Source organism: Pieris rapae, chromosome 19, assembly GCF_905147795.1.
Source record: "Pieris rapae chromosome 19, ilPieRapa1.1, whole genome shotgun sequence".
Classification (NCBI taxonomy): domain Eukaryota; kingdom Metazoa; phylum Arthropoda; class Insecta; order Lepidoptera; family Pieridae; genus Pieris; species Pieris rapae.
The window spans coordinates 6,363,377-6,377,229 of record NC_059527.1 but is presented as its reverse complement, the minus strand read 5'-3'; the positions used below and the strand labels follow the sequence as shown (position 1 = coordinate 6,377,229).

Here is a 13,853-nt window from a genome sequence, read left to right as displayed (position 1 = left end):
TGAATTTGGTTTACTGCATAAACGTGGCAATCGATACTTTTTAACGGCTAATCGATAACTATAATAATCTATGTACGTATTGTTTGTCTATTATAAAGTATTTGGAGAAATAAATCTATAGCAAAATACGTTTTCTTTCACAAAAATGAAACTAATAATTGTAGTTTACCTTAGTTTAAATTAATTTTATAAATTAACTTAATTTTATAAAAACAAAACAGTCAAATAAACAAGATATTCAATTTATAACTTATGTGTGGCCCCGATGTTTTTAATTAATTTATAAGAAATATTGCTAAAGGATTACAAAAAAGATTTTAATTTATAAATCATAGCAAAGAAACCTAAAAGAATGGTAACAGAATTCGCTTTCTGTAATCAAAAATGTTCAGTTTCTGCAGCCGATTGCACATTCTAGCCATTCTGTTTAGTGGAGGGTAAAACCCCAACATAGAGCTTTTAGTGTTTTTCATTAGTATTCACAAAACCAAAGCATTTGATCCTAAAGATCTCCTTTAAACTTGACTTTACTAAATCTATTGTAAATATTTAAAATAAAATACAATTTCAATCAATAATATTTTTAATTCATAATATATCGCTTCACAAACTTTTATTTACATGATCTTACTTAAAATATAACAACGAAAATACTAGTTGGTGTACTTATGCGATCTTTACTTAAGGGACGTTCCCGCAGACAATACCATAGACATACTTGCGCACGTATACGCGTACGCATACGTATTCGCGTATACGCATACCTACACGTATACGCATTACCTTACTTGATTTCTTCTGTAATATAAATATTGATTTAAAAACTGAATAACTCTAAACCTTGGAATGCTTACATACATCTAGCCATACAAACAGGGAGAACGGATTAAGCGTTAACATGGGTATGTACAGAACATTATGAAAACTTTGAACTAATATTTGATCAAACGTCATTCGACCAAATTGCAGTCTACTGTATGGCTATGAATGGATTTAGAAGAGCAAGTCCTCGTCGCCTTCATCCAGAAGATTTACGATATCACCACGAATATCCACACCGGCTGCCGCCAGAGCTTTTTTCTTCTGAAAATATATAACTCTGTTTAATAACTTATGGAATTGATAGTGTAAACATTATTATCACTTATGACAGGTACACCATAGATTGAAATAGTTTTAGAGAAAACGTAATATAAAAATATATAGAGTAGAATATACATATCACTTTAGTAAACTTTTTAAGATTAACTTATATAAAAAATAATAATAAATATATAAATACTTTTGGTAAACAATATTTAAGTGTAAAATATATTTTGTCCCGAACAAGACGTGCAGTGGTTAAAATTGTAATGTATATATATGTATGTAAAAATAATATCTTCTTTTCGTGTATTTGTAATTAAATTCTTTATAAAAAGATTTTGTTGAATTTCTTTGAGTGTGTTAACTGGTTAAATGGATTCATTGGTTTAAATTTAACATTAGATTTTTTTTTGTATTTAAGACAAATGTACAGAACAACATGTCGAGTCCGCCAGTAAAGTAACAAAAAAGTTACTTAATTTTGTATAGAAACACGTACAGAACGTATGGCGTATTTGGAATTAATTACATAATGTACATTCAGAGTCGGTACTAATCGCTTACAATCGGAATTAATGTTATTTTTAAATAATAACAATTAAAATTATTTGCTTCCGTTTATTTTAAAATAACCCCGTTAAATATTTTAATATTAGTCATTATAATTTTATTTTTGAAGTAAAAACTTATTTAGCACCATTGCGATTTGAAAATCGATGAAACGAAAAAGTGACAAAAAAAGAGACAAACACATAATTTCATAAGATTTAACGCAGGAGAAAAAGAAATAGGAAGCATACATAGATTATACAGTGTATAAACTTTAAATTAGCAAAGTAAGGCAATAAATTTTACTGTGGTATAAATAGCAACAGCTATCGAAAAATAAAATATTGTTAGGACATAGCACCTTTTAAAGTACGTACTTTAATTGAGTAATGTAAATAGTATTGACGGTTGCCATCCTGCATATGTAAATACTTTTCTAAGGTAAATTTTCGTATAGGCTAGACTTCGGTTTCCAGTAGTTCGTTACACGCGCTCATGTCATGCGTAAAATTACAATACTACGTTACTATATACGTTAATTATTCGATTACTTACTCAACATGACGCATTTACTATTAACTATCATATTATACTGAATAAAATTCATTCAGATAGTAATTTAGCAAACACATTGTATACTGTATCAATCTACCAGGAATTATTCAATTATTAAAAATTAATTGGCAACACCTCACTAGAAAAGATCAGCTTTATAATTTATATTAAATAACTAGCGGATCCGACAGACGTTGTCCTGTCTACACGTCTTTAATTTCAAAATTTCAATTTTTAATAAGCCATTTTGATGAAAATTATTATTCAAATGTTATGACAATATCTAACGATCCAGCACATGGTCACACACGATATAACACAATGATAACAAAACTTTTTTTAAATTTCGGGACAGACTAAAATTAAAATTCGAATATTATTTAAAATTTGACACTGCGATGGTAGCGCCGTCTGTCGGATCCAATGTAAAACATTCCAAAATCAACAACAACTAATAAATTGAAAATTAATTAAAAAAACATTGTCCAGCGGACAAAATTGTGAATCTAAACCATTCCCAGATCCCCTTGAACACACACAAAAAATTTCGTCTAAATCGGTCCAGTCGTTTAGGAGGAGTTCAGTCACATACACACGCACACAAGAAATATATATATTAAGATTATGAATTAATTAATTCTCATAATTGTCATTGCATATATAATATGTTCTAGCTATATTTTTCATTTAAAATTGTTATTATTACTTAAGCTCTGGAGTATTGATGAACAGTGAAATAAAATAAGTATGATCATATTTTGAAATATCATAATTGGCAGACCACTTTAAATACCAAATGTATGGTAGCTACGGGCTAGATGATTAAGTAAAATTATTGTAAATATTATACTTACAGCCTCAGCCTTATCTTTGATGATCTTCTTCTTGTCCTGGATTTTCTTAAGCCGGTAGAATTCCTCACGCTCGACTTCATCCAACTCAGAGATAATGTAGGCAAGAGTTGCCTCAAGGCGCGGTATGATTACTGAAAATAAATTATCCTAAGTGTTAATCTTTTCAAGCTGGCAAAGTAAATAATCACTCAATAGTTGCTGGAACAGTGATATATCACAAACTTTTAGTTTGGTTTTCATTTAAATTCATTTAAACTGTTCAATAAATGTAAAGATATAATAAAAATTATTTACTAATAAGGTGGTTTTAGATTTCAAAAATTTCAAGAATTTACCTAGAGATTTGGCTACAAAATTAAAGCATTGGTGTCTTATTAAAATTGGCTGGAAATGTTTAATAAGTTGTATGTCAACAAACAATATAAAAAAAATCTGATGTAAATAGAGTACAATGTAAAACTTACCTTGCATAAAAATACTTGCATTTTTGTACAAGTTATTATATCAACAAAAGAAATATCTATAATACAATTAAGAAATGTAGTCAAGGTAACAGAAATTTACACCTATACACAAAACAAAACCTTTTCTTAAATTTTCTATGAATTATTGAACACACTTACCGTGCTCAATAGCATTAACACGTCTGTTTGTAACCTTGATCACCTCATCTAGAGTAACAAAAGATGTTTGTAGCGAAGCCAACTCAACCAGAAGCTTTACAGCACTCTGGAAGTTCTTCTTAAGCTTGGACAATTGCTGTCCACCACGAGCCAGACCCGCTAACTCATAAGTGTCTGAACCGTCTTGGTATGACTCAAAGATTGGAAGGGTTACACCTGAAATAAGCAAGAGTATGTTTCAGAATAGAGAACTAAAATAAGCAAATGGTTAGTCTAGGTTATTAAATCTTTTCAGTTTATATATATGTTTAAATATTTCCTATCATAGTATATGAATCTGTATACATTGAAAATTTGCAAAAAAATCTATAATAAATTCACACATATTACTTACCAGCAACATTGTCCTTCTTTGATCGAATTTTAATTTGAGCCTTTGTAACATTCTGGAGAACTACCTGATTAAAGTCCCCAGTTGTGAATTTTGCTTCAGCCAATGAAAATGCAGCTTCCTTCATGACTTCACCCATCAAAGTTTTAGTCTAAAAGGTTTTTTAAAAGACAATTGAACATAACCAGAAAAATTTGTCATTTTTATTTATGAGTTATTTTCTAATGTATTGAAATTGTCTTTTCAATTGGTTACATGTAATTGAATATTGATCTTTGTATTTGTTTATTGTTCTTTAAGAATACACACTACAGAATCTGATTAAGTTTTACTAGCCTTTTAAGAGCCTTAGAATTAGCCTTAATCTGGTTTGTGATTATTTGTTTCTTCTAATATTAGATAAATCATATCAAAATTTACTGAAAATATCAGTTTATTGAACCTGTCAAATGATTACCAATACATTATTTTAATTCCTATATAATATATGTTAAAATTGTTAGTATAATGCTTTTCCCCATTTTTATGCAAGTAATAGTAGTAATAGTCAAAATTGATACATACCTCAATAATTTTACTCAGGATCATACGGAATCTCACTTGTAAAGCATCCGCTTTTTTCTTAAGAAGTCCATGACCCTTTTGTGCTCCAGCCAAACGATTTTTTATCAACATCTGAGCACTGAAAGGAGCGAAATTACAGGCTTTTATGACCATTCATCAATTTAGTGTGCACATAAGTTGTTACATAGAAATAATATAAAATATGTCAATTACGGGAATCTAGCTTACCCTCGGGAAGGGAATATTGGTAATCTATCCTTTGAAGACATTTTCGGTTGTTATTTTATTTAATTCAACAATAACTAAATAATTTCCAGCAATATACTCCCAATCCCAATCAGGTGATGGCTGTTGACAGCGGACAGCCCGTCGATCAATTTTGTCTATGGTTGGTCTTGTGATCTCGCTCTAAAAAATGAGGATACAAAATAGATTAAAAAAACCAACTATATTAAACTTTAATTGTCAATTTTAATTAAAGGACTAAATAAATAGAATCAATGGATATTACTTGAATAAAAATTTATATTTGAGTAATATTGTAAAATATATTAATATTTTATCTATTATATTATAATATGCTTTCACTATAAAGGAAGTTTTACTAGTGATGTGATGTGATCTTTGGGAAAATATGTAATAACGAGTAACGACCCAAACGACATTGTAGTTTGGGTTATGGGACTTATGGGTAATGTAGAAATGTATCTATAGAGCATGAAAGTAATATGGAACTTTACTTTAGGTTAATCTTTTAGTATTGAATTTCAGTGTTTAAAATAATTCTTTTTAAGTTGTAATTAAATGCGTTTTTTTTAATTCTTCCTTTCGTCTCACCACTAGGCAATAATGTATTCAGTGTTATTATAAAAGTCTCTAATTTACTCATACTCTAAATTACTCATACTCATTCATATTGACTGACATTGACTTTAACAAGTAACAAAATGTCCTTTCGTTACCAGGCCAGAAAATAATTTAAAAAAGAAACCTATATCAACCAAGCGTAAGGTTTTACCTGTGATGACATTTTTTTTATTTACTTGTATTTATTATAATATAATTTATAAACATGCATAAAATATATTTGTTGAATTTCATAAATATCCGGTGATAATGTTATAACGGAAAATGTATTTTAAGATAGATATTTAGTGACTAAGAATAAGTAAGATACTACATTCTGATGATCATCATATAAGCAAAATAAACATTTATATACTTAATTAAACCTTATATTTAGATATACGGATGGCGATAAACTTGTGTAGAATATGCCTGGAGAGTGGAGCAACAATACCTCTGTTTGTAAACAAAAGTAATATTTTAACAAAACTTTCGTTTTGTGTAAATGAAACAGTGAGTAACATACTTTTATAAACTTCTTATGCTCGTTTATTTCTTATCAATATACTGTAATTTTAGATTACAGATACAGAGGGATATCCTACAAATATATGTTCTAGTTGTAAAGATACATTATATGAAGTGTATAAGTTCATTACAAAATACAAAGAAACCCACAATATACTTAGGAGTAAATTATTAGTCAAACAGGAACAGTTTAACTACAGTCTTGATAGTTGCGTTGGCAAAATTGAACTTGAAATTAAGCATGAAAACTTTAAAATTGAAAGTAGTGATGATGAGCCCCTTTGTGGTTTTAGAGAGATAAAAAAAGAATCGGAGAATGAAAACAAATCTAAAGGTAGAATTGGACTGAATAAATTACAAAAATCATTTAAGAAAAATCTTACTAGAACCAATAACATAGCTTCATCAATACTAGAGGGTGAATTTGTCTGGAATGGTGACACATGGTGGTAATTTTTTTATTCTTATCAACACTTCCTACTCCCCTTATACATTTATTGTTTTAATATACTTAATTAAACATTTTCTAGTTTAAAATCCACTACTGCTGTGTCAACATCAAAACAAAAGAGAACATCAAAACTAAAACAGAAACAAAAAAAAGTTGATATAAATTTACCAAAAGAAAAGGTTGAAAAAATAAAAGTACCCGAACTATGTGATCTATGTGGTGTAACATTTACGAGCTTAGATAAATTAGCCATACATAAAAGGAATATTCACTTTAAGAAACCAATAAAATGTCCAGAATGTCCACAAATATTAGCTTCAAATTATTATTTAAATAGACACATAAGAAGGTGTCATAAAAAGGAGGATAACTTTATATGTGCTACATGTGGTAGAGGTTTTACATTTAGAGGAGAAATGATGACCCATATTAAAAATGTGCACAATAAACACTTAAAACCAATGAAAACATTTTCGTGTGATCTCTGTGATAAAGTATTTAAGTGTCAGAAATCTGTTACCATTCACATCAGATCTGCTCACACAGGTATAGCGCTTGTCAAAATTTATTTATTTATTTATTCACTACATTTTTCTATCTTAACAGTAATTACTAATACGATAGAATTCCAAATAACTCCCACACCAATTATTCTAGATACAAACAAATAGGTCCACCTCAATAGAAACTCTGTTCACTATTCGTATTGCCCGCGTGAGTGGAAAATTCATTCATTAGAATAATTATCATGTATTTAATATAAGTGATAATGATTTTTTATACAATGAAAGTATTTATTTTATTTTTATTTGTTGTACAAATTCATTCATGCAAGTGTTCAAAAGTTCTAGAAAATGAACTGTTAAATAGTTTGTTAAAATCATGTAAAATTTTTTTTATGAAGTAGTCAATAGTATTTTATTTTAAGAGTAATTGTTGGTGGACAGTTTCCAGACTTAGACGCTTATGAGGTTTGATGTGTGGAATATATTTAGTGTATAAGAGATGTAAATTAAAACAATGATTTTTAAATATAAATATTTCAGGTCAACGGCCAGCAGTTTGTAGTGTATGTGATAGTAGATTTTTCCATGAAGATTATCTCAAAGAACACATGCGTTTACATACAGGTGAAACTCCATTTAAGTGTCCTGTGTGTGGGCGAGGATATGCTCAACTTGGCAATATGAAAAGTCATCTTAGGGTACATAGAAAATCAGAAGTTAATCCTGATTTACTTAGTAAATTGAGACCTAATTATTTAAGACTATTAAAGCCATAATTATAAGGCAATTGGAGGGGATTTAACTAGATATAACATTTGTAAAACTAATGCAATAAGTTTTATTATTTAAATTTTTTTAAATTAACTACAGCAATAATTATAGTATTAAATAATAAATTTATATGATCCTGTGTCAAATAATGTTGCTCATGTGATGGCAAATATATATTTTGGGTGTTTTTTCAGTTAAGGTTTATAGGATAGAATATATAAAAAATTGTCCAAAGGAAACGATTTTATGTTTTTAAAAATAAAAGATTATATTTTGTTTAACATCTTGTTTTGATTCAAACTCATGCTAAGAAGTATTAATAAACACTGCATTGCCATCTAAATGTCTAATATGTAACTACTAAACGAATACATCAACCAATAGCGTGTATTTTTCCTCGATCTCCCTTTTTCGCTATATCTAAATCGCTCTTTCCTTTTTCGACAAAAACGCTGCACATCTTCAGGACGCTGATGTAAACAATATTAAAAAAATTTAAATTTAAGGCAAAATATTAAAATTTGCTTTTCCGTAAAACAAATTTGTTAAGGATGTGTTACAGTTATAAGGAGACAAGCATTCGGATAGAAGTTAATTGGCATGCAGTTTTTTTATTAAACGCAGTTTTTTAAACAAAGAAAAAATTCAGTGATGTTTTTCATGGTTTTGCAAAAATGTAGCAACTTTATGTGTCTATACCTAGTTTTTAAAATAAGATAGTTGTTACTTATAATAGGTATTTTGTATAATCGTTCTTCCAGAAAAATTATATGCAGATTATAGGTTCATAACTAAGGAGAAAAAAAATTTAAGAATTGGCAACACTGTATTTTGTTTTGCAGTTTGCTCGCATTTAGTTGGTACATATTATAACTACGACTTGTTTATATTTTGCTTTTGGTAAAACTATCATAAAAATTCAACTAGACAATTGAGAAAATAGTTATTAAAAATGTTACGCACGAAAATACACATAGCGTTGAGTGCTCTCGGTGCGTTCCTTGGTTTGTCGGCGTTTATATGTTTTTGCATCGTTTATGCAAACATTGAAGCTGGAATGTGGGCGTTATTGGCTTGTAAGTATTCTAATTTTTTTATCCTCGACAATAGATACATATCTATATATGTATGGACCTAAAAGCTAGAATTTGTGTTAACCGCAACAACTTGCCTACTTGATATTGTAAGAAAATTATTTGTACATTTAAGGCACAAATCACCTCATAGTAAATTTACAAACATTGTTTTGCTATATTTCCAGGTCTCCATGCCTCATTGACTATGATGCTTCACTGCCACTATCTAAAGGACACCTTACATGTCAACTTTTCAAGAAAGGCTCTGCAATATATTGGTGATTTTGGAATAGTTGGATTCATATCTGGGCTGGCCCTTACTGTGTTTTATTTATTTTTGGAAATATATTATAAAGCAGGTATGTATATTATTTGTTGTATATTTGAAGTGGGTTCATATAATCTCATAATAATGAACTTTATATTTATAAGTAATGATTATCTTATTTCAGATATTCTTCCAATTGACACCAGCATTATATTAAGACTAGTATGGTCTTTTATGATGATGAAATGGGGTTTGATTCTGTATGTGTTTACAAAGAAATATCTCCGAACATATAATGATGATCAATTGTTCTCAGAAAACCCTAATATTGAAGAAACATAGACCTTTAATAAGTATCCTATATATAGTAGCATATAGTAAATGAATGTCTTTTTTATCTAGACTTTTATAGCATACGGTAAAAATATTAAGGTGTCTAGTGTCACTTTGAACATTGCTAAATCTCAAATCTAGTCTCAAGATCTAGCCATTTTTTTATTGGAGATTCAAATAAGATCAAGTTTTAAAAACATTCGTGATTTGGCCTTAAAAAATGTATTTTATAAATATACCTAACTATCTAGACATGATTGATTTTAGAAATGTTTTGGAATATGGTATAATTAAAACAATTATCATTTTATTTATTTATCACTTCATATTCTTACATATCTCTTAAGATTTCAGTAGAAGTTTATATGTTACCAATTTTTTATTTTTTTATTGCATGTTATGGCTAAATTATAAATATTTTCAAAAATACACATTGAATTGATAGTGTCGTCTTTCAGTAAGCAATTAAATGTTTTCTTTCATCATTATTTACTTTTGTTGTGCTTATTACAACTTCAAATTAATGCTTGTAAAAGGTTTGTAAAAGCCTAGATTCTTAGTCTTAATTATAATTATTACCTTTTAGAATGAAACTATTTTAAAAGTACAATTAGAACTGTTTAAATTTGCATGAGGCACTTAATAAACATAGTCATGGGCTGTTACAACTATTGGTTTTTACTAGCAAATATGAGTAGTACCTTTGATTTTGTTGTAACAGAATTTGACTATAGTTCCATATTTTAAATTAATACATGCAATTAAACAAAAACATTTTCGATTATTTGTTCACACTGATAAATTTAAAGTGCAATGTGCCTTTTATTGAATGTTTTAAAATAATAAATACAGAATGTCAACACTATAAAAATTATCCTAACAAAGAAGAGTGATAAGGAACAATGTATTAAAATGTGTGAAATATCTTAAAAATTATTATTAGTTTATAAATTATAAATTGCCAAAAAAATCTCCAGCGTTGGTAAATACAGTATTAAAAAGACCTAAGTTAGATGTTATCATCGTTATTGATATGATTTATGTAGTTTCTATTTTCGAAAAAAAATGTATGAAAATTTTACTAGTATATAAGCAAAAACTTGACTGATATAAGAGGTGGTGGTATTAATTTTATTATTAAATGTGTTGCTACATTTTTTTGCTAGGGTTTTGATATTATGTAGCGTTTGCAGGGTAATGTTATTTACACATGCAGTATTCAATTGCATGTGAAAAAATAAATATGTAATGAAATGTGAATTGTAGGTTATAATTGTTTATTAAAATTTTTTAAAAGAAACAGTTTTCAGTTTTATTTTTATACCATGTCATGTTCTTACGCATATATACTATATACCTATTTTGAGTAAAATATATAGTTTTGTTATGGAAGAGGTCCCTGATACAGATATCTTTTACTTAAAAGGTACCCCAAATCTAACAATTGTAATGCTTATAACGTAACTAACTGTGTTTTATTATACACGTTTTTCGAAATAATTTCGACTAACATATTTCTCTGGTGTTTGTGCTTCGTTACCACTCACTCCACCAATCTCACTAGACTTTATTTAGCAATGAAATGAAACAATACTTGTTCTGCGCCAATTTTCTGTTATTTGCATGATGTATCTCTTTGAATTATATTATCTATTTGGCCTCATATTTACCTATGCAATTAATTACTGTAGATTACAATCTTATTAATTAAAAGAACGATCCAAAACAGAGGTAATTTTAAGCGTATAATAAATAATAATAAATAAAATTAATATGCGTTTTTACTTCGTAAAATATTAAACCGTTTAAAGTAGCAAAATAGGCGAAAGTAAGACGTAAAAATTTAATTAATTTACGTAACTACTCATATTAATAATACTAATATTATATTAATAATATATCTGTGAAAGAAAATTTATTATAAGGTAACTGGGGGCAAAGTGGAAAATGGGGTAAGACAATAAATCGCTTGTAACACCAATTTTAACACGAACTTTTGAGAGCTGGTATTTTGTTTAAACCACCGGTTTCTAAGGATACAAACCACATTCGAAGTTAGCAGCCCTGAGTGCGTGGAGGGCGGGAATTTGGATGATTCCGGCATCGTGATTTTTTGGTATAGGTAATCTTGAAGTGATTTATTCTTACCCCATGTGTTGTAACTCTAATTACACGATGGGTGCGACTATATCATATAAATATTTCATTAGTTAGTTTATTATTCTTAGTTCTTCTACGAAATCACATTTATTTTATTTTATTTTCACATTTAGGTACACAAACAGAAAACAGATTGATTACATACATAAAATTATTACACACTAAACAACATACACATATCAAACCGAATGACAAAAAAAAAGAAAAGAATAAACATATATATAAATACACACACACATGTATATATATACATTAATCAATTAAATTAGTAATTAAGGTTGCAAGTATTTACCATGAACTATCTTTTTAAATTTACAAATATTAAAATGCGGTTATTATTAGTAATTTAGGAAAAATCGGAACTTCCGTCTTAACCCAAAGAAAATATCTTACTCCGTTACCAAGTGTCATACAAAAGTTCAGTGATTCTCAAACTTTAACTGGTAATATAGGAAATAAACTGGGAACGTACCTACTTAGTTGATATTTCCACAGGATTATTTATACATTACTGTAAATTAAAAAATAATGTTGAATATATTAAATTTCGATTCTTGTTCGAATCTTATCTTATTGTCCGAAGTTATGGAAAAAGATAAAAAGGAAGGTTTTTAACATTTGGAGCAACTAAAATTTATGAAATACCCATTGCTACATTATAAACGCATTGTTACAACAGTTTGAAAAAAACGGAGTTTAAAAGCCCGGCTGCTCATGAAATCTAAATAAGATTAGCAAATGGCCTTAAAGTTTTGGAAGAATGGGGTTTTGGGCTATCTATATTAAAAGCTATCGACTTAAAACCGTTGACGACATCTTACAATAATTTAAACGATTTTAGAAAAACAAATTCAATCTTTCCCCGTCACGTTTTCATGTTTACCCTGTTTTGTAGTCGCAACTTTATTTTTTTATTTAATTATTTTCTCTGCTTCGGATCCAATTTAACAATATGTTATTGATATTATATAAAAGTATAGTTTTTGCTCTTTACTAATCAAACCCATCAATCAGCACAGGTTAATATATATTGTTCTGCAAGAAGTTCAAAAACAACTCTGCTCACCTCATCAAAAAATCGTTCAATCTTCCCCCCACTCACCTTAATTTAACTAACAAAATAAATTTTAAAGTAGAATAATTCATAAAACATCATGAAATAATAAGCAAAAGTGTTCAAGCGTATATCGAAATAAATCATACATCGGAAAATGATTAAGAGAGGAAAATAAGCTCATTAAATCCCTCACTTTATGCTTCAACTACTTCTCAGCTTAGTTTAAGCTGTCTTTTGGCTTGAGATTGAGTTTGTGAAGGCTGAAAAATCTGCTGGACACGGCTAAAACTATAAATTGCTGTTTGAATTCCAGTTGCTCGTAGATTGCGCGGGAGAGTGCACGCCGGCATGCGTTCTTAGGAGACGCGGGAAAATGAAATTTACGATTTAGTGCGATTGTTTTAATGATAATATTAATTGTGATGTATGAGTACAATTAATGGTACAAAGTTTGGTGTTGATATACAATAAGTAGTGGTAAGTTTTTTTGGTTTAATTTTGAAATATAAAATATTACAGAATTTATTAATATTATAAATACATTTAAGTACATTATATTGATAGTATTGTATAATTTTGGCCCCATATCGGATATATTTATGGGTATACATATACTTTATATTATGTATAATAATATTATTAGTTTTTCAAAAGGTATTATTATATTCTAAATGCTAGTCTTATTAACAAAAAAACCACGAACTTTTGAATAGTTTTATACATTAAACATAATATCGTGCGAAAACCTAAGTGTAATATTCACAATGGTACGAACTTGATATTTTTATTTGTTCATCATTTGAATATTATTTATCATTTGAATAATATTTTACTTGTTAAGGCGTTAGATTACTTTAAATTAGCAGATATTTTGGTACGTAGCGAATCTTTTTACTAATTTTCTAGATTTATCTAAAACCTTTTGAAATTATATATAAACTTTCTTCTATTATCCAAACGTCCTACCTTTCTACAACGCGGAACCATAGCTCCCTTTTCATCTATGAATAGATTATGGCTGATTGCAGAAATTACTTAATAAAATTATGCGATGTTTTCTATGATTCGATCAATTTCGCAAGCAATACCTATTAGATACGTCATACACCTTCCGTTCCGTTCCAACAGAGAATTTAATGACAGCACGATCGTTTGTTATTCACCTAAGACGGTCTCTCGGAAGTGGCAATTCGTAATTCAAATTTTCGTGAATTGCATTTAAAATTCCGGAAAAA

The 13,853-nt window shown here is 28.5% G+C and overlaps 3 protein-coding genes across 7 annotated transcripts in view; 2 read left to right on the top strand and 1 right to left on the bottom strand.

The window, feature by feature from the left end:
• Nucleotides 1–565: 565 nt before the first annotated feature.
• On the bottom strand, nucleotides 566–5,010 carry LOC111001313 (V-type proton ATPase subunit D). The gene is made up of 6 exons (XM_022271177.2): nucleotides 4,851–5,010; nucleotides 4,623–4,740; nucleotides 4,062–4,209; nucleotides 3,668–3,883; nucleotides 3,045–3,175; nucleotides 566–1,083 (listed from the first exon to the last, which is right to left on the bottom strand). The coding sequence occupies exons 1-6, from the start codon at nucleotides 4,889–4,891 to the stop codon at nucleotides 994–996; spliced, it is 744 nt and encodes a 247-aa protein (XP_022126869.1). The 5' UTR covers nucleotides 4,892–5,010; the 3' UTR covers nucleotides 566–993.
• A 275-nt stretch (nucleotides 5,011–5,285) lies between these two features.
• On the top strand, nucleotides 5,286–8,005 carry LOC111001317 (zinc finger protein 239). 5 transcript variants are annotated; one of them, XM_045632374.1, is made up of 5 exons: nucleotides 5,286–5,313; nucleotides 5,866–5,981; nucleotides 6,048–6,445; nucleotides 6,527–6,993; nucleotides 7,494–8,005. In XM_045632374.1, exons 1-5 carry the CDS (start codon nucleotides 5,301–5,303, stop codon nucleotides 7,727–7,729), a joined length of 1,230 nt encoding a protein of 409 aa, XP_045488330.1. In that variant the 5' UTR covers nucleotides 5,286–5,300; the 3' UTR covers nucleotides 7,730–8,005. The 5 variants fall into 5 exon arrangements, with proteins under 5 accessions (XP_045488330.1, XP_022126874.2, XP_022126872.2 ...); XM_022271182.2 differs by lacking the exon at nucleotides 5,286–5,313 and adding an exon at nucleotides 5,352–5,367 and having other exon boundaries at nucleotides 6,290–6,445; XM_022271180.2 differs by lacking the exon at nucleotides 5,286–5,313 and adding an exon at nucleotides 5,557–5,790.
• A 4,935-nt stretch (nucleotides 8,006–12,940) lies between these two features.
• The window catches only part of LOC111001314, a 35,254-nt gene continuing 34,341 nt past the window's right edge, over nucleotides 12,941–13,853 (top strand). Inside the window, exon 1 of the mRNA XM_022271178.2 lies at nucleotides 12,941–13,095. The gene's annotated coding sequence lies outside the window, so the exon portion shown is untranslated. The remainder of the gene's footprint in view (nucleotides 13,096–13,853) is intronic.

Coding starts and splice junctions, on each gene's coding strand:
- LOC111001313 (XM_022271177.2), bottom strand. CDS start 4,891: ATGTCTTCAAAGGATAGATTACCAATATTCCCTTCCCGAGG. Junction 3,884..4,061: donor AAAGAAGGACAATGTTGCTG/GTAAGTAATATG, acceptor TGCTTATTTCAG/GTGTAACCCTTCCAATCTTT. Junction 3,176..3,667: donor TGTTAATGCTATTGAGCACG/GTAAGTGTGTTC, acceptor ATTTATTTTCAG/TAATCATACCGCGCCTTGAG.
- LOC111001317 (XM_045632374.1), top strand. Junction 5,982..6,047: donor CGTTTTGTGTAAATGAAACA/GTGAGTAACATA, acceptor CTGTAATTTTAG/ATTACAGATACAGAGGGATA. Junction 6,446..6,526: donor TGGAATGGTGACACATGGTG/GTAATTTTTTTA, acceptor AACATTTTCTAG/TTTAAAATCCACTACTGCTG.